The 19,938-nt window shown below is 37.6% G+C and overlaps 1 protein-coding gene across 1 annotated transcript in view; it reads right to left on the minus strand.

Moving 5' to 3' along the window:
* The window catches only part of NCKAP5 (NCK associated protein 5), a 342,982-nt gene that overhangs the window by 82,102 nt on the left and 240,942 nt on the right, over positions 1 to 19,938 (minus strand). Inside the window, exons 8-9 of the mRNA XM_056496731.1 lie at positions 9,541 to 9,609; positions 3,681 to 3,719 (exon numbers count right to left, since the gene is read on the minus strand). Coding sequence (XP_056352706.1) covers positions 3,681 to 3,719; positions 9,541 to 9,609 — 108 coding nt within the window. The remainder of the gene's footprint in view (positions 1 to 3,680; positions 3,720 to 9,540; positions 9,610 to 19,938) is intronic.

A 19,938-nucleotide genomic window follows, 5' to 3' on the forward strand; every position in this document is an offset into this window, starting at 1 on the left:
GACATTAGCTGCCCTGTGGTATTGCCTAGCTCATATGAAGGTGGAGAAACAGGCTTCAGCACCCCCATATGCTGTCCTGTCAATGCCATTAACAACATGATGACCTGGCTTGATGAGAAAACAACTCAGAGTGGGAAATTGCAGTCAGATGTAGCATAAATTCCTACTGTTGCTCCAGTCTCTGCTGTAACCAGCACTGAGGTTATAAGAGGTGAACACACAATAAAATATGTTCATCTTGAGACTCCCAGAAAACTGTAAACATCTTTTTATGCATATGTATCAGATTTTATGAATACTGGATGAATGCAGTTATTTTCTCCTGATGGTTTTATAACATTTGTTTTAGGTGGCTGTCAAGTGGCTGTTCAGTTGAAATTGCAAGAGCCTTCCAACACAACCCTCCAAAAATCTTGAGGCTGATGATTTCTAAAGCCCTGAAGCTTTGTTTCCTGCCAGTGAGACCTCTTATCCCTGGTCTTGCACAAAGCAATCTCTATTAGGAATGGAGATTGCAGGCATCAAGACCCATCATTATCTGTCTTTCACAAATCAGAGAATTTAAAACTGAGCCTTGGCTGTTACAACAGTGCTTAACATTTCAAGACTACTAAGGGCACTGAGCAGAAAAAATGACTCACAGAAACTAACAGTGTAGAAAAAAAATTAAATCTTAGCAAGGCCTCTGCCCAAAACCTTCCCATCTTACAGCTTTAAAACCATAAGATTTATGTTTCAAACTTTAGAATTTCTATAAAAAAGTGAAATATAAGATAGTAGATTACCCACCCAGATGCTATAAACCCTGCCAGTGATAATGCCACACATAGCACAGAGGAGAAATGAGGCACATAAAGGTAGCAGTATTCTGGCAAAATAAAGTCTGAGTTTAGAAACTTAAAATTACAAATTAATATAACTATCAAATGTCTGAAGCATATAATTCCTCTCCTGTGGGCAAAACAACTAGCTATTAAGGTAGCAATCTCTCAAATATTTAAAGTACTCCTAGAGTTTCAGTATAGTGATATCTGAGCATCTCTGTGGTCTTGCTTTATCTTTTCAGTGTGAATAAGACTCAATCTTCTCCAAAATGGGATCCAATGCCCTCAGCAGAGGTTCCAAAAAAACACTGAAAAAACTTCCTCTTTCTTCTTTAATTAGCACTTAATTCACTTCTTTTTTATTTCATTGATGAAAATGAAGAAACAGCTTTATACAGAACCCAGAGTTAAAAGAGTAATCTCCTCAATACACTCCTATGGAGGAGATTACAATGCAAGAAGTAGATACAGAGGGCAAAAAATTATTTAATTAAATGGTTTAGCTCAAATTTCAAACTACTGATCCAGGTCTTACATGGGAAAAAAAATAAATTAAAAATCCAGTTCTCAGCAGTCCAATCAGCTCATCTTATGAGAGAAGTCTTTGGGTGGAAGGAGAAAGAATGGATGTTTTCAGTATTATAGCATGCAGGTTTGCCTCAGTTAATTTTGTTGGATGTCTGACTTCTCAAATTTCCTAGAGGCAAAATTTTCTATTAGTAAGTGGTAGAAAATCCATAGAATTTTGCTACATAAAATTGTGAAATTATGCTGCATGGCTAACAGCACAAATTCAATTTAATGCAGTTTCTCCAGTCACACCAAAAAAAGTCTCTCATGTTCAAGAAACTCTATATGTATTGTAACAAATTACATACTTGAAAAGTGAAGGTTTAAGACTGTAATTCCATTTCAAGGATTCAGTGACATTGATAGATCACTCAAGCTTTGCTCACTCAGTTTGTGTCACCAGAATCTCTCAGTGGGATCAGAGTCTCTCCAATGCCGGCGAGTACACAGAGCTTTACTCCTTACATTACAGCATGCACTTAATTTAAGTGAAAATTAGTCCTGGAGGGATGATTTCAAATTCACAGCAAAGCCCACGCAGTGTGTGCTATTGTAAAAATCCCTCTTCTCCTTTTGTGAAAGCTCTCAGCCTTTCTTCACGTCCTGCTCTGCTCCAGAGGTGTTATCTCTCTGTGCCATGACTGACTCTGTCTCACTGCTCAGCTGCATCATGGTGGGTTTATCTGTTTGCCAGCTACTATTTGGGTTCTGGTATCTCCCCTTCTGGGACTGGTGTGAGGAGTGCAATTTCCTCTTTATTGTATGCTATTGTGCTCCTGTCTTTTCTTATAAAAGGACTTGTATGAACGGTGTCAGGAGCACTATAACAGTTAATATTCATTAGCATTTAGAAAAGTACCCTCTTTCCTCTTTCTATAGATATTAAATTAGCTGTTATTACTCAGTAATAGGTAAGCAGCTGTTAAATCCCATCAGCCCTAAGTAAATCACTTTATTAAATGTATTCAGATCTGTTTTTATTGTATCCTTAGGAACTCCTTGGTTCCTCTGGGTTTGGAAGGATTAATTACTGAGGAAGTATGTAGTCATCAAAATGTCTGATACCTTTGCAAAGGGAATCAGAAAGCCCCTCTCTCCATTTGGGAAACAGTCAAAATATTCCCAAACTAGAGATTAATATATTGAGATAAACCCTCTGGTGAGTATTTCACCACACATGATTTTATAATACAAAATGTGTATGAGTTTTTTGCGTATATTAACATGAGAAAATACCTCCATTACCATCTAGACTGTATTGAAACACATATTTGGGATTTTTTTAGAAAATACCTCAAGTTACATTTCTAGCAGGTGTCCCAGGAACAGCTCTGCAGTCCTCTGATGATGCACAGACCCTTCTGCTACGTGTAAACAGAGAAACACAGCACAGACAGCAGCAGGGAAACTTCCCTGGATGTCATGGCTTGCACAAATCACCTCTGAGCTGCAGCATTTCCAGCTGCTGGAAGGCAGTATTCCTCTTCCAGAGCATAAACCTTTGTTGTGCATCTAAAAATCATGGGATGAGCAATGATACTTTCAACCCTGCCTGTCCCCACTCTTCCCTTTGCAGGGAGCATTCTGAATGAGGTCCTGCTGGGCAGAATTATGTCCAAAAAGGCAGACTTTGGAGCCAGCCCTCAAAAACTATTTGCATCTAGAACACTTTTGTGCATATGGCAAGAGATTTTTCGATTATCTTAACTTGGTGTTTCTTACTGCATTTTAAGAACATTATTACTTGTCCTGTCATTAAGTGCAGACAAAACAGTTTATATTCTCCTTTGCACTATCTGCTTTAAAAGACTGCATTTATGTCTCTTTCCAAATCATCTTTTTAAAACTAAATGATCCAAAGCATTTTAATAATGCCACATCCATCAAGTGGTCTAGACCTCACCAAGGATCATTCCATGAATATTGAAATGCTTATAGTTTATGGTTATAGAACTTTATATTCTGTTTGTCTTTCCCTCTTTCTCCCCCTGACAAAATGATATCACAGAATGGTGTGTAACTCAAAGGCCACTTCAGAAAACCAGAACTTCAGATATGACTTGATGCAGAACAGATCTCTGTAGAAACCACAGTGAATCTTTTCATTGTGCCAGGCTTGCAATTACCCTGCAAGCATTTTCCTGTGCAGTACTTCCCCTGTTTACTGAATGTGTGAACATAGTTTAAAAATGTATACTATTTAAGAATATATACATATCTCTCAAATAAACAATGAGTATCTGCAAGCTCTAAGTTACACTGAAAAATACCAAAATCACAACTTACCTTTTGAGTAAGTAGAGCCTGAACAACCTGATTAGCTACCTGAAAGAAAAAAAGTAAACAAATTTACATATGTTATCATGTGTGTGTATGCATGACAATTCCTTCTTTTGTGGCCTGTCCTGGTTTCAGCTAGGGCAGGGTTAATTTCCTCTCAGTAGCTGTTACAGTGCTGTGCTTTGGATTCAGAATGAGAAGGGTGTTGATAACACATGGATGTTTTGTTTTTTTGCTGAGTTAAGTCAAGGATCTTTTTTTTTAATCTTGTTTCATGCTCTGCCAGTGAGGATGTTCACATCACTGGGAGGGAGCATTGCTGGGAGAGGTGACCTGAACTGGTCAAAGGGAAATTCCACACCACAGAACATCGTGTGATATAAACTGGGGGAGCTGCCAGGAAGGAAACTGATCTCATCTCACCATACAAGTTTTATGCTGATTATTCTCTCCATTCTATTGGATTTGAGCAAATGGCTGTGTGGTGTTTCATCTCCAGCTGGGCTTAAAACCACGACAGTCCTTTCTGGAGCCCAAAGGGTTAAGGACTGATCCTACCAGAGTGAGTTAGAAGACTGTTATAAACATTCATTGTATTGGTTTCACAGTTACCAGTGGCTTTACACTCCACTTTCCATCTACAACCCCCACTATTTCTAGCATTTTCATAATTTACTACTATTTTAATCAGATAATACCAGTAAGAATACATGTGATGAAATGTGCTGTGATGAAATCACATCAACTACTTTTGTGCTAGTCCTCATGATAAGAAATGTGCACTGTATCAACTGCAGTGTGACATGAGGGGCATTTGGTTAACTTCTGTCATCTCTTCTTTGCAGTAGATTAAACCTTCACAGCTCTGTGTGTGCCTGGAGTGCATCAGCGTGGATTGACTGCATTCACTAGAGCAGATTTTTACCAAGGATGGAGGCCTGAATGTTTTCATGAAGTTTAATTGTTTCTTGATTAAATATTGACAAAATGGTACATCTATCATGACAAGCAGAAACCATAAAGTGCCACAGAAAATTAAAGACCCCACTGTCATCAAAATGTGGTTGGAAGGCATTCACCCCACATAGCACAATTGACTTGAAAGAGATTGCACACCATTGATTAGCAGAACTATATATTCAACAGGGAATTTTTGAAGTTATTTATTTTATACATCCCTTCTAATTTATATTTACCAGCAAGGATAGGGGCAGTGAGGTGGAAGAAGGAGGGAGAGGAAAGACTAAGGTAAGATTTTTTTGTTGATGCTGTCTAACTTGAAGGTTCAACACCATACATGCAGATGTTATCACCCAATGTGCTGACTTATCATTTTACTCCTGCATTTAGGTAAAGCAAGTAGAAATGTTTCTCTTAGAAAAGAGATTTTTGTTTTGGTTTTGGTTTACAGAAATTACAGTAAAATTTATGCAGGTGTCACTAAATAATCTGCATTGATTCTTGTTACTCTTGTAAATTAAACAAAAACCTCACCACCACTGATATAAACTCAGATGGGAGCAAAGGGCTGCAGCAGCTAATTCACTTCTGTAAATAATTTACTTCTGCTAGATACAAAAGCTACTTTTGATTCACACTCATAAAATTGCATAGTATCAAATTTCCTTTCCAGGCTGGTCCCTAAATTCAGGCAGCCTGTGGAACAACTCTGCAAAAGAAAAGCTCTATACATGATTTAACAGAAGACACAGACTAATATTAGAACAGTAATAACCAACAGAAGTAAACATGCTAGGGTTTTGAAAGCCCATGTGCCTTGCCCTGCAGGCTCTCAGGCTCTCCATCCCACAATGTTCCTTCTGGCAGGTGTTTTAAGGTCTGTTTGCTCTACCTGAAAATTGAACAAACCATAGTGAATACATTATTTCTTTACTTTCTGACACGGAGTTACTTTACCAAGGAAGAACTAAAAGGTTCTTTGAAGTGTGCACTAGTCACTCACAACAGCATAGCCTACAAAATGACTCCTACAGCTTTACATATTGTACAGAGGAGTGTAAATGGCATAATATTCCAAAGGGGAAAAAAACCAAACTGAGCCTGCTGATGCATATATGACAAATTTTCCAGCTTTTGAGTGAAGATAGGTGTCTAAATGGAAGTACCTGCCAATGATCCATAGCTCCCATGGAAGTCAGTAAGAAAGATATGTAACCAGGTTCTTTAGAAAAGTGTGGCTATTTTTTTTCTATTATCTAGCAACTTGGCAAACTGTTTTATTACAATTCAAGATTTTCAGGTCTGTATTTTTGGTATTCAGCAGGAACAGAGGTGGGAAGCCTTCAGTGAAATGTTCTGCAGTTACTAAAATTAATTTAGCACTCAATAAGTGGAATCATAGCCAAATGTTTGCATTTCAAATGAGGTTGACATTCTACTCCTACAGCATATGGAAATAAGCTGCTAAACTCAACAATCGACTTCATTTTAACTTACAGGTATCAGAGACACCATGGATGTGAATGAGCAACATGAACCAGCTCCACAAAACTGATAGTCACAACTACCAAAAACTGTGATCATTGAAGGCAGAGGAATTGACTTCTGAGATGCAGAAAATGTTAAAATGTGAAGTTCCCACCTCTATGAGCATAACTGTGGCTCAACCAATGTAAAAAGCAGGTTGTAAAATTGCTTGACCTGTGATACCTGCAGTTAATCAAGGTGAAACAAGGAATAGAACAGAGCTGGTTGGTTCCTTGCTCTGCTGTTCTGCAATTGGTGACACTCCTTGCTTTCACACTGCCTGCCTTCCCTTTGAACTTAATAGTCAAGATCTTCAGGTGATGTTTCCTTTTCTGGTTTGCAAGAAAAGAGATAAAAGTTTTTCCTTAGGCAATTATGTTTATAAATATATGTCATAAAGTGGTCTTAATAGAAAAGGTATAACAGAATGAATCAAAGGAAAGACACCCTAATGCAACATCTGTTATGCCTTTTACAAGTACTGAGATTTTACACAGCTGCCTTTAATGTATGATTCCATATGCACAAAGACATTTCAAGTGTACTAAAAGATCTATCTTTTATTCAAATCTTCAAAACAGAATGCCTTTTTTAAAGAAAACTCTGCATTTTTGATTAGTTAATTCTTAAAACATCAGCAAAAATACCAAATACCCCAAATTGCATAATTTCCTGCATGTGAATATGGTGAAGCTTTGACAGAAATCTCAGTTGGCACAGTGATGTGAATCACCATGACATTGCCACCTACCAATAAACTGACAGCTGAATTCCACAATAGGAAACTGGGATTAAGCATGTTAACCTCAAAGCCCAAAGGTACAGGAAGGCAATCTTGGGCTCTGCATTAAATTTTTCAGCAACAGAAAGATACATTTATGGAGTATGTCTGAAATTAAATCAGCTCTTTTCTTATTTATCAAGTACTGGAACATTTCAATGACACCTTTTTCCAAATACTGTTCCAAGTTTTTACATTTACACTTCAGAGATGAACAATTATTTTAAAATCAGTGAATAATTGTTAAAATTCATAAAGGACTCTGCTCAGTTTGACTCATATGCTTTTCAGATTTAATCTCTCCGAACACTTGAATTTCACTGAATTTCACCATGAAAATGATTATAGAGCATGCATTTTTATGTCACAGTGGCAGGCATTTATGCAATATTAAAACTAGGGCATTATATGCATGAAAATATTATTTAAAATAACTGATTTAAAAAAAAGAAAGAAAAATGAGAGAAAATAGAGGTGGGGCTGCAGCACAGATACACGGCTGCTCCTGAAACACATCTGCTCCTAAAAACACTGAACAGCTTCTGAGAGCCAGACTAGGGAAGGGAGGAAGATATTTTCACTTTCAGGAAGAGGGCTGGTGTAAGGTGAGTTATGAACAGAGTGACCATCAGACTTAATGCCCCTAAGAAAAGAAAGTTTTCAGTGGAAATATTTTCAAATATATTAATTTTTAAAAAAATCTTTATGGAAGGCATTTTATTTGCTTAAGATCTCCAGTAACAATCCCTATCTGGAAAGGACTTCTTGGTTATTAACTAACTAAATTTGTGTCTCATTTCCTATTCTCTTTGTTGTTACTATAAAGAAAGAGGGTGAGAATTGTGATTTCTTGGGCAGCTCCAGCAAAGGAAAGTGCTCAGGTGGATGCTGACCTGGGATTCCTGCAGAATTTGCAATTATCAAAGATGGTTTTCTGGCCTCAGTCAGTGGCAACAACTTCCTCACCCCAGTGACCAAAGGAATTAGGTCTAAGCTTGTGTCAGCTGAAACAATGCTGCTTACAGTGCCTCTGCCAAGGCATTGTGAAAAGCACAAGTAAAGAATGAGAGAAACAAAAACTAAAACAGAGAAGCCCAAACCCTTGGTTTGGTGAGAAGAACTTCCTCCTGAAAAAGTTGACACAGTGAGAGAAGATGGATACAGCTGTGATAATACAGAAGAACTGAAAACAGACCATATAATGTTGGAGATCATAAAGTTCAGAGCATGGTTTGATCTAATTATATGATATTTAAACTAAAACAGCGTGTGAAAAACAATCCTGGGTCAGAAATCCATCCTGGTACTGCAAACAGAATAAAAACATGTTTTCTGCCCTTATAATCTGCATGGGGTGTTTTGCTGAAATGGACAGTTATAGTGCTTCACTCATTTCCAAAACTAATTACGTAAGCAGATTTTGTCCTAGACAATCAGAAAATAATTTTAAGTCAGGCTTTGTAGTTTAAACAGAAGTTAGCAATTATATGGTAATTCCACCCTTATCACCAAGACACCCATGCATGGTTTGAGTGTGCACTGAGTGACTCAGGCCACTGCAGAAAAGGCTCTGCTCCTACCCCAGAGCAGAACAGGCAGGCCATGACCCAGTGGGAAGGAGTATCCCTGACAAAAATATGCCACTGTGGCAAAAGAGAGGATTTGAACTAAAAATCTGCACTAAACTGGTGGTTCCTTGCTCCAGAGCTGTATTGCTCAGGCTTCTTACACTTCAGCAAATGCCAATTAAAAATTTAAAAGACTGGTGGAAGACTGGAGTTGTCCTCTGCCCTGGGTGGTTTGCTTGCTCATGCACTCTTTTCTCCGAGGTACAGCTGAGGTTCTTGTTTTGTTTGCATGTCAGCTAATTACTTATGCCACAGCACATCCTTGTTATGGAATGGGTAAATGATTTCTAGCAAGCAACACTTTGAGCCACTAAGAGCTTTAAAACTGCTTTAAACTCTGAGGCAAGCTGAAGAGCCTTATTGGGAGGACCAAGTGAGCATCAGTACATGTGTGGAGAAAGCTCCATGCAGCAGGAGACAGCAGGAACTCCTGGAATGCAGGCATTGCTGGAGTGCTCAGACAGCAAGTGAGGGGTGAATTATATCCTAGCTGTGACTGAAGCTCTGACCTAGCCAACAGCTAGAAAAAAACCAGCATGAAAAGCTGTGTATATAACCCTAAGTGGGAGCTGAGACACTCAATTCCAGGGACATGGAATGGATCACATGGGAAAGCTGAGGGATTCCTGGTGGGAGAAGCCACTACCACACCTGTTCCTCTTTGCAGAAAAGGAGTGCACAGCACCTGATAGGCAAATGATAATCTCCTCCTGCTAATAAAACAAACCAGTTCTATGTATTGGTCACAGGGATATCAACTTTTCAGTGCAGAGCTGTGGTCAAAACAGGATTTACAGCAGAGGTCATGGGGGACAGCACCTTTGACTGCCAGACACATGTTCTTGGAATTAATTGGAATGAGGTAATACAAAAATTGCAGAACAATGTCAACCTTCTAAGAGAGGGAGAGATTAATTTGTATTAATTTAATTATAGCAGCAGGTAAGAACAACCTTTTTATCTACCTTACCTCATCGAGACATCTCTCATACTGCTCTCTCTGATTTTCATTTTCCAGAGCCAGCGCTGAATTCTCTGCCTACAGAAAAATGGAATAAATAAATAAATATGTAAATTTAGCAAAGGATATCTTTTACCACATAAGAATTTATAAAAATCCTCAGGGGGGCTTACCTACTGTACTTATTCAAGACCCAGAATAAAATGCACTGTACAATTTATTTTGCTGCAGGTTGGTGCTTTGAGTAAAACCAGAAGTGACATTCATTTATGAGATTATTCACACCCTGCATTACAATTTAGAACAGTATCATGGCAGATATTCCATGTATGTCCACCATCTCACCTTGTCAGGTGCAATTGAGTTGGCAATGAAACACTATAAAAGATATTGACATCTCTTCTCTTCCTCTCTCTTTTCTGTTTAGAGGGAACTTCCTGCCTGAGAACTTGGACCCAAACAGAGGCAGCCACCATCATTATCCACTACAGGGAAACTAAAGCCAACATTATGTAAACTTTAACTGTGCCAGCCCCTCTCAAGCCTGGCTTCTGCACTGGGGAACCCCACATGCACAGGTCATTCTACAACTAATTGAATTATTACATCCTTTAAGTGACCCTGACAAATTTAATAGTCTTTACTTACAAATAAAATCCAATTATTTCAAGAGTGAGAGGTATTTTCTTACATCTAAATGTAGTCTTGAAGCCAGATTTTTTTTCTCCCACATACGTAATTTTAAATATGATAAAAATTCCTGTGCAATAGAGCCTTTCATCTCTCTTTAGTTTTCATTACACTCATATTTTTGCATAGTGAAAACTTAAAAATAGCACAATCTGGTAAGTAAATCACAGTAAATTAAAGTTTTTTCTCTATATATCTATATTGACTTTAGGAATTCTCACAGTATGGGAAAAGGAAAATCTCCAAAGTGTGATGCAGTTTCATCCAAGCAAGTTTCAACTAGTTTTCTCTTAAAGACTGAGAAAATAAAACAATAGATATATATAAATCTGTGAGTTAAAACTGGCTCTAGAAATCTCTCTGCCTCCCATGCATAACTTCCCATCACATAACCATAACACCAAAATCAATATATTCCCATAATTACAACTATTATGCAATTTACAGTACTTGCATTCCTTTAACCTTCTGTTGACCTATAAAACTTAAACAAGTGCTGTTTCAAAGGAATTGTGGTTAAACAAAACAACAGTGATAAATACAGTTAACATTTGTAGTTTTAGAGGAAAATTAATGTAATGTGCTTTATGCTGTGAAAGATGCACAGTTGCCTCTTCCTTGTTAAAAAAGTCATTGAATCAACAAAATAGGAATCCCAAAGTCTATTAAATTGATTCATTACTAAAAAGTTCAAATTCAGCTGAATCATAAAAGTAAGGCTAGGAAGCAAAAGCAAATGTACACTATTATCCAGAATCCTGAAAGACATTGAGGAGTAAAAGTGTGGTAAGAAATGAGGGCATATAGAGTTTACTTATTTAAAAGTCTAAATAAGCAAGTGTACAGAATCTGTGCTTTATCTCCAGGGTACAATTAAAGCCAGCAAAGGTGGTAAAATGCTCTGCATCATATTTTCACAATGTCACCTATGAATGGGTTCAACATATGGCTATAAAAAGTCTATGGGTGATCCAGCAGAGAGCACTGTGAGATGAGGCAGCAAAAAGTGACAGATGCAAAAGTAGCAAAGTAGAAGAAGAAGCTGCAAAAGCAAAAGCAGCAGTAAGAAATCAGAATAAGAAATCAGAAGCTGGAGGGTAAATAGTCCTCCAGAAGAGCCCATAGTTTGCTTTTACAGACACATTCTTGCAGATTGATTGATAAAATAAAGAGATGTTTGCCACATAAAAATATTCCTGAGTTAAAGATTTTCAGACATTTTCTCTATGAATATCCCCCTATAACCTGATCCAAAAGAAATTCTTACTGTTTGGAAGCAATCAATAAAGGATTAGCCTGTACATACTCCCACACACACATATTGATATACTTATGGATTTTGTTTTTACTTTTCATTTTTATTAACATAAAAATACACTGTATGATTTTATCCTAAAATAGTTTGGACAGACTGCTTACACACAGAAATGTGTACAAGAACTACAGCACACACTTGTACTTTATGAAATACACAGAGAGTTCCCCATGCTTCTCTTACTCCATGTTTTGGAATGCTGTTAAATGGAATGTTAAACCTCTGATTTCAGCAAGCTATTCCATTACAAACAGGCTACCAAAATTAGGAAATCTAAACCTGACAGCATTATAAATAAATGCTACATTTCAGCTCTTGTCAATCCACAGTGGAAACATCTGTATCATAAAACCTATTCTCACACCACTGGTTTTAAAATTGTAGTGAAAGGATGTAAGGCAGTCAATGTTAGCTTGACTCTTGTGCCTCTTGATTGCCAAGCAAATCATGCCTATTTATTTGGCATTTTTGTAATGAGGACTTGACTAGAAGGGAACACTTGACTGACTTTGCTTTAGATTCTGCCAGTTCCCACAACATGAAGAAACCAGCACTTGATGTATTAAATCACTCTACAGTGCAACCAAATGCTTGATAATAATCCTCATTCCCCCAAAAGTATTCATTTGGAAAATTTGTAATAGCACTTACAGTCTCAAAACCCTGCCTCCTAATCCAAACCTTCATTTATTCAACAGAAATCACTGGGTTTTGATGTTATTGTAAAGCTGCTCAATTTTTGCTCCAAAGCATCTGCCTTCCTCTCATATTGCATATTCTGGGCATCCTCTGCAGTTAAGCAGAGTACATCTCCTCGAAGGAAACTGCTATTAAATTTCCATTTTTATTTTCAGGCCACACTTAGAGAAGGACAAGTTGCAGGAGGAAGCCCCCCCATTCTCACAGCTTGAAAGCTTTTGCACACTTGCAGGCACAGTGACAGTTCTGACCCCAGTGCAGCCACTAATCCCACCCATGACCTGGCAGGGACTGTGCAGGGAAAACTGAGCTTGCAGAGAACAAGAGTCCTGAGAACAGCACTGGCTGAGATAGCCACTGATTTCTACACTGATTCCTTTTAGGCATAGCTGTGCTCTAGGAATTTATGTATATTTTATGTCACATACAGAAATGAACAATCATTCTCTGTCCCTCAGCTTTACCAGCACTGAATGCAGCCCAGCACACATCAGCTCTCAGTGCCTGCCACCAGCACCTCAGGCACACACATCATTTCTTGGGGGAACAGCTCACAAAGGACAGCAGCATTCAGTCAGCCAAAAGTAACTGTGGCATAACTTACCACTAAATGAAACATCAGTACATGCTGCTTTTGGATCATTTCAGATTCAAGGATCCTAAAATGTCAAAATAGACATAGTCCCTCCCAGTTCTGATATGGGAGAAAGTATTTTGCACCAGAAAAATACCCAACACTGGAAAATTTAAAGATGACTTGGATAATGCTAAGCAGCCTCCAGTTCCTGAATTAGAGACAACATGGTTCTGAATTGTGAGATGGAGTTTGAAAGGTAAAACTTCAGACTGCTCTAACAAAACAGGCTGCCTTGAATTGATACCACTGCTAACATATAGTCATTATGAGAGACTGTCAACTGATTTTAATTTCTTCTTCATGATTAAAAACAGCCCTGGTAATGATAAAAATTCTTTGAGTCAGCTAATAGCTTTCTCTCTCTCCCATAGATATTTCCTCCTGTGGGGCAGTTGTTTGCATGGTTTCAAAGTTAATAAAAGCCTACACACCTGATGCTTCAATAGAAGCTTCTATAATGACAATGAAATTAATTAAAACATTGAATTTTCTACTAGAACACATGAATAAAAGAGAAGCATGACTAAAAGAGAATTATGTACAAGACAGTTTTTCTTACTCAAGCTTTGTCTCAGAGTTGAGACAAAACAAAAGGATGGGAGGGGGTAGAAAGAAGCAAGCAGGGAGTGATATGCATTTTGCACTAAGAGAAGAGGAGATCATAGAATCACAGGCTGGTTTGGATCAGAAAGGACCTTTAAAGATCATCTAGTCATGGGCAGGAGATAAAGGTCTAAAGGTTGTACATCTAGTTAGCAGCTCAGCATGCTCTGAAGGTAACATCAATAAAGGTCAAGAGGAACAAAGTTATGACAGTGAACTTTAAAATCCCTGGCAGAATGCTACCCCACTGTTAGCATGTGCACTCCTTTGTTATTCATACTAAACTGTTTGTCCATTTATAGGAAGCTTTATTGATTTACACAGACATTCATTTGTCATGCCCAGTGCAGTGTATTAAAAGCTGTCCAAGCACTTCAAATGTACTCAGCAATTTTTTCCTGCTTTCAGCCCCTTCTTCTGTATCCTTCTGTGGTCACAGCTTCCTACAGCACATGAGAGGTCTGTTGTTGGCAAAGTAAGAAGTGATGCTGTTGCATTTTCTCCTTAGGTCCTTGGAGCACTTTTGGTAAGCTGCTGTTCTAGAAAGAGTTTGCCACTTGAACCACCTCTGTGTCTTTGGTCACAGGGAACTTTTTGCATGTTTCTGTCCCTGCTATACAGAAAATTTGTCCTTTGAAAGACTAATCCAACAAATTGTCAGAGAAAAGTTTAATACCATGCTTATACTGGTCAGAAGAGCTGAAAATTACATTTGTGCTTTTAAATCAATGTAATTGCAGCAACAAAAGCCTTAATTTAATTCTAGCACCATAACAGCATTTCCACTGGCCACCTTCCAGTCCCTTTTATATTGTAAAGACAGCTCTTTTCTAGGAGTAAAATGGGAACTGCACCTCAAGGCCACCTGCCAACATTTGGACGTTTCCACCTTGTCCTTTACACTTTTTCCACAATAGATCAAAGTTTGGGCAACCATGGAGCATCTCCCTGCTGAACAGCTCTGCTCCCTGCCCTACATCCCCAGGATCTGAGATTAGGGAGTGCTGCCTACTGATTAAATAATCGGTGAATTTAGTGGAATAATAACTAACTAAAGTGCTTTTTTATTTAAATGCCCTAGTCTCAACTATTTCTTCTGGATCATGGAGATGGGAGAAAAAAAAAACCAAAACGCCAAAAAGAAAAAAATTAGTGATATGATGACACCCAGGCTTTTCACCCTTGCTTCAAAACACTTAGCCTTCTCAGTAGCATCATTTTCTGTTTTATTTTTAATAGCCTGTTATCTTTAACCCCACTTAAAACATTTGACATATTTTATCTGCAATACTCAGCTGCTGTTTAATTCCCATTCACTTAAAACACGGCATGGAAGTAATACATGTGATATTAAATAATAAAACATAGAACCATACAAGTGTCAATTATAGTTCTGTCTATAAAAAGGTCACATTAAACCTTATTGGGCAGCACTGGTGGGGATCATTCTTGCAATTCACAACTTCAACTATTTTTTTTTTTTTTTTTATTCTTTACCATTACAAAACTATATTAAATCTCAAAAGCAGTCTATCTCCCCAGACATCTCTGCTATAGCTGTGCTGTCTCTGGGTTTGCAGACTCACAGAGAGCTGTACAACCTTCTATTGTATGCCAGAAATCAGAATATATTTATTCAACATCAGGAAACTAACACAACCATTTAAGGTTACAAAAACCCCTTGGGTTTCAATGTTGCAAACAAACAAAAAGGAGCCCAAGTTCTGTGCAGCTTCTTATGATGCCTCACCAATTATTGATGAGCAGATTCATGTATTTAAACATGAATTTACAGCAGAAATTATGCAACAGTTTTTAAATTTGAGTTGATTTCATGCTGTCAAAGAGCAGAACACAGGAGTTGCTCATTTTACTGCAGATTTTTAGCAGTTTGCAGGGAGGGACTCCCACCCACAGTCCTGGATGGGGCTCAGAACCACAGAAAGCCTTTCCTGCCTGCTGAGCATTTCCCAGTTCACACAAGGCAAAACAATGGGTGTCCAACCTAAATGAGGGAGCCTCCCTTTGAAAAGAAGAGTGCAACTTGAATTTATTCCTCCAAATCTACTTATGTTGGATAAATGTACAAAGCTCAGGAGCCAAATCCAACAAACCAGAATCAAATGAGATTCAGTCACTGGTGATTAAAAATTACTCTAAAAATTTTCAAAAATGACTAAAAATGTTTTAAAGTGTTCTAAAAATTATTAAAGCAAACCCCATATTCCTGAGAATTCCACTGTGAAATACCTTTTTTTTTCCCCACCAGAATTTAGGGCAGGAAATTTTCAACTGGTCCAAGAATGGCAATATTAGTCTTTTTTTAAAATTATTTTTTGGTTAACTCTAAAGTAGCTAAGAATGACAAGCCTTTAAAACCATCAACATTTTCCCTTCTGACACCACAGAAATGTTTGGAGTTGACATTTTAAGAAGGTTAGGAACAGACCTAGCAAAACAGACTGCATTATAAGCACAGGCTTACCTTCAAGAAAATAATGACCTAGGCTACAACTAACAGATATATCAATAATAGAGTTGTATGTTTACCTGCATGCAAATTGTAGAAAACAGCAAATTCTACCAGTATTTACAGAGATAATAATAGACTCTCAACATTTCTATTGGGAAAGCACTGTCAATACAGGTCTTTGTTCAAATGGGTTAAAATTATGAAGGATGCCTTCTTTTTTCCCCCAAAAAAATTCTTCCAAATGATCCCATATAAAATTTTTTTTGAGCATGAGGAGTAAAAGAGATGTGAAGAAGCAGAGACAGCCAGAATACAACTGAATTTCCTAAAGTTAAAGACATGGTCTATATAACACATGTACACTGGATAAAGCACAGAAGTACAAGCATGGAGAGCCAAAAACTCCACCAAGATTCCCATCTCATTCTTTTTTCCCCCTCCTTGTTTTAAGTGATTTGTTCCCTTATAGAAGTGCCCTCCTTAAGAACTGAGAGCTTTTCACTCAGACAGACTTACTGTGCTTCACCATGTAATATTCACAGGCAGCTGTTTCTTCTCTCCAAGAAATAAAAATCCCTGGTTCACAAAAAAAGGTCTGAGATGCTGAAATTGTAAGTCAAACTAAGATTCTTACAATTAACACAGACAGACAGACAAAGGCAAGTGTTGGGGACTTGATTAATCCAAAATACATTTTGTGTTTGATATCAACTTGTATGTGACAGACACTTAAGCATCTTTGAATTGAAAACTCCTATAGAAGCCAATCATATCAGATTTGGTCAGTTGCATTTGGTTCAATTTTTCCTGCCAAGGGAAATTCTAAGTCTTTGAAACAGCAATTATTTGAAATTAGGAAAGATTTGTTGAAAACCATCTGTAAACCCAGCACTGAAGCTCTATAAAAAATTTATGGTGCAGTCATTTTCAGGGAAAATATTTGCTTTGCAAACATTTTGGAGAAGACTTTTATCAAATGTAGGAGTGACATTGAAACCAATAGCTAAATTTTGGTTTTTAATCCTTCTGATATTATACATATGGCAACCACTTAAAAAAAAGACTTTAAAAGGTATTTTTTATTTCTTTATTCTTCTTCTTTTTTTTTTTTTTTTTTTTTTTTTTTTTATTTTTAATTTCAGGTCTTGAGAAAAACTCATGTATTTTTAGACAGTTTTTCAAGCAATAAGGGACACCACTTCAGAATTTACTATAAATGAGTTATCCTTCAAAGCTGGGCAATTTTGACCATGAGCTCACTGACACTGTGACAGTTTTGTACTTGCTGTGATTCCATTATCCACACCTGAGTAGCACTCAAAGCTTCAAGGTTCATCTAATGGGGAGGCTGAAAAGAATAGGGCATTTCAGATCTGTGTATGAAAATTAATGTTTGGACCACTTTATACCAGCAGAAAACACTTCTTATTTTCCCCCTCTTGGCTCTGAGACATTCAGAGAAAATATGGAAATATTACTGCTGACTCTTGGCACTGGGAAGTGAATAAGGAAAAGGAAGACCAAGGTACAAACTGCCCTCACAGGTAGAAAACCTTGAAATTAAGTATCAGGAAGACAAGGATTATATTAAGTATATTCAGGATTTTTTTTTTTTTTAATTTCTAGAAAGTCTATCAAGAGCAGCTTTAAAGTAGCTTTTCTATTTTTTTTTTCTAATAACATTGGACTGAAAACAAAATATAATTTCACAGGTCAGTGCAAAAAAAATTGCTTTAATGCTGTAACTGGTGCTCCCAGGCTGCCCAGTGCACCTGAACCAAAGGGCTGCTATTCAATTATTGTAAACAGTAAAAATTTGGAGCTCAATTTGGCACCATCTTCAAGGAACACCAACACCAACCTCCTCCCCACCCACCCACTCCACTCCCCCAAGGAAATTACACAACTGAGTTTGCTCATGGGGGCTGATGATAGAAACAAAATATTCAGACTTTACTGCCTTCCTGCTTTTTGTGCCCTCATTTAATGTATAACCTCCAACACAAAGTATCCCACACCCAATTATTTTGGATCTCACTGGAAGGTAAAACAGCAGATGTTTTGCTCTGACTTCAGAGAAAGTGGATGCTGAATATTTATCAAGAAATATTTTTTCCTAATTATTTATCCTAAGTTCCTTCATTTAGTTTAAATGAAAGTAATTATGAAATAAAATTATTTAAACTGACAGTCTGGAAAACACTGATTCCATACACTTGAACATCATATTCACTGGTGGGGTGATGAGAAATTCATATCAGTTCTCTGTTATGCAAGTGGGAAAATCATTTTATTTTTTTTTCCTTTTCCAAAGAAACATGTATGAGTTTTTCTGAAATGGAAAGAATATAATATATAACTGGTTTTCCACTTTAAGAAATGTCCCTTGAGCTTTCTTTAATTTTAATTCCAAGGAAAAAGAATGACTTTTCTTTGTTGTACTATGCAATAGATTTAAAAATTATGTGATGGTGTAATTGATACTGCCACAAAGTATTTTTAAACATAATAAAATATAAAATATATTCTATTCCTCCTCCTATGCTGAATCATTTTACTCTGCTCCTTTAAAGACTTCAAGTTAAAAGCTTTCCACCACAATAAGCTATTAGTGTCCCCTGTTTCACAGCTCACAACATAAATTTATAACAAGTTTTTCTGTTTTAACTACATGGGAGCACTGAGTTATTCCTGAAGGCAATGTTTCCTGCAATTCCACTCTCTTCATCAGAAGCCACCCATAAGTCAACCTCCCCAGGTATTCCAAAATGAGTTTCTCTTGATGGCCTCAGTGGTTTCTGTCCCTCCCAGCTAAGGAGCTGTGCAGCAGGACAGGTATTGGTGCTGTGTTATGGAGAGCATCAAATGCCACATAATGGGCAGCAATTGCTCTGTAGCCACTAGCCAGCTCCTAACAACTGAATCACAAAATTACTGCTCATTTCTTGCTAGCTGAAATGAAACTCTGTTTGCAAACATCACCCTGTTTCTCCTGAGAGCTTGGAACGTTTTTCTCTTTTGCTCTTACAGGCACACAGCAAGAAATGGGCAATGCTCCTTGCTCCACAGCAACACATGTGGCTTCTGCCCTGACATTTGCTAAATTGAAAGTTCTGATTTATTCAGTTTTTAATCTTTTAGAGTGAATTTGCAGAGTAATTGTATTTGGCCCAGAAGAACAACAACCCAGGCCTCAAACATACTCTGTCTTTTGAGATTCAGCAGATTAGAGGGTTTTTTTGTTTTTTCTGCCCTGTGCAGACTGTGCTCACTTAGAAAAAAATGGGATAAGGATCCTGTGGAAACTGATGTGGCAGCATCTGACTGTGATCCTAACTAGTTCTAGGAAAAGTCTCCTGCTGAGCTGGCTGACCTCAGGTCCATCCACACTGGTTTTTGGGCTTGGATGAGCTGTGAGTGTCCCTGTCTCCAGTGATTTTTCTGATCATCACTGACCAGGCTACAGCTGGGACTGGGCTTCTCTTACAGGAGATGGGAAGAGGAATTCCAGCTGCTGCTGGGCTTACCTGGAGTCAGAGTGACTCCCCAAAATGTTCACAGCACAAGTCTCCTCCTGTTGCACTACTCCCAAGGCAGACACACAATTACAACAGGATATCTTCCAACATTAATAGGGAAACCCTAAGGAAGTCAACTGCCAGGACAAAAATGTATCCCACAATATCAAAATAAATGAGACACCTGTTGGGAACTTTTTCCTGCACACAAGAGAGACGTGCCAGAGGAATTTTTCTTTTTTGCATATTTTTATAGTTTTGTTCATTATGAAAACAGAAAATAAAAACCTGTACAGAAATATACACATTCAAGCCAGCTACATGGAAAGCAAATTCTATTGTAATTATATATTATTAAGTCCCACTGTGTTATAGTAAACTCTTTCTCAATTAACTTAACTTTGCTCTGTCTCATATTTTGCTCCTCATACTTACATTTGGCAAACTATGTTCTAGAAGGTCCAAGAAATGC

The sequence above is a fragment of the Oenanthe melanoleuca genome, chromosome 7, assembly GCF_029582105.1.
Source record: "Oenanthe melanoleuca isolate GR-GAL-2019-014 chromosome 7, OMel1.0, whole genome shotgun sequence".
Lineage (NCBI taxonomy): Eukaryota > Metazoa > Chordata > Aves > Passeriformes > Muscicapidae > Oenanthe > Oenanthe melanoleuca.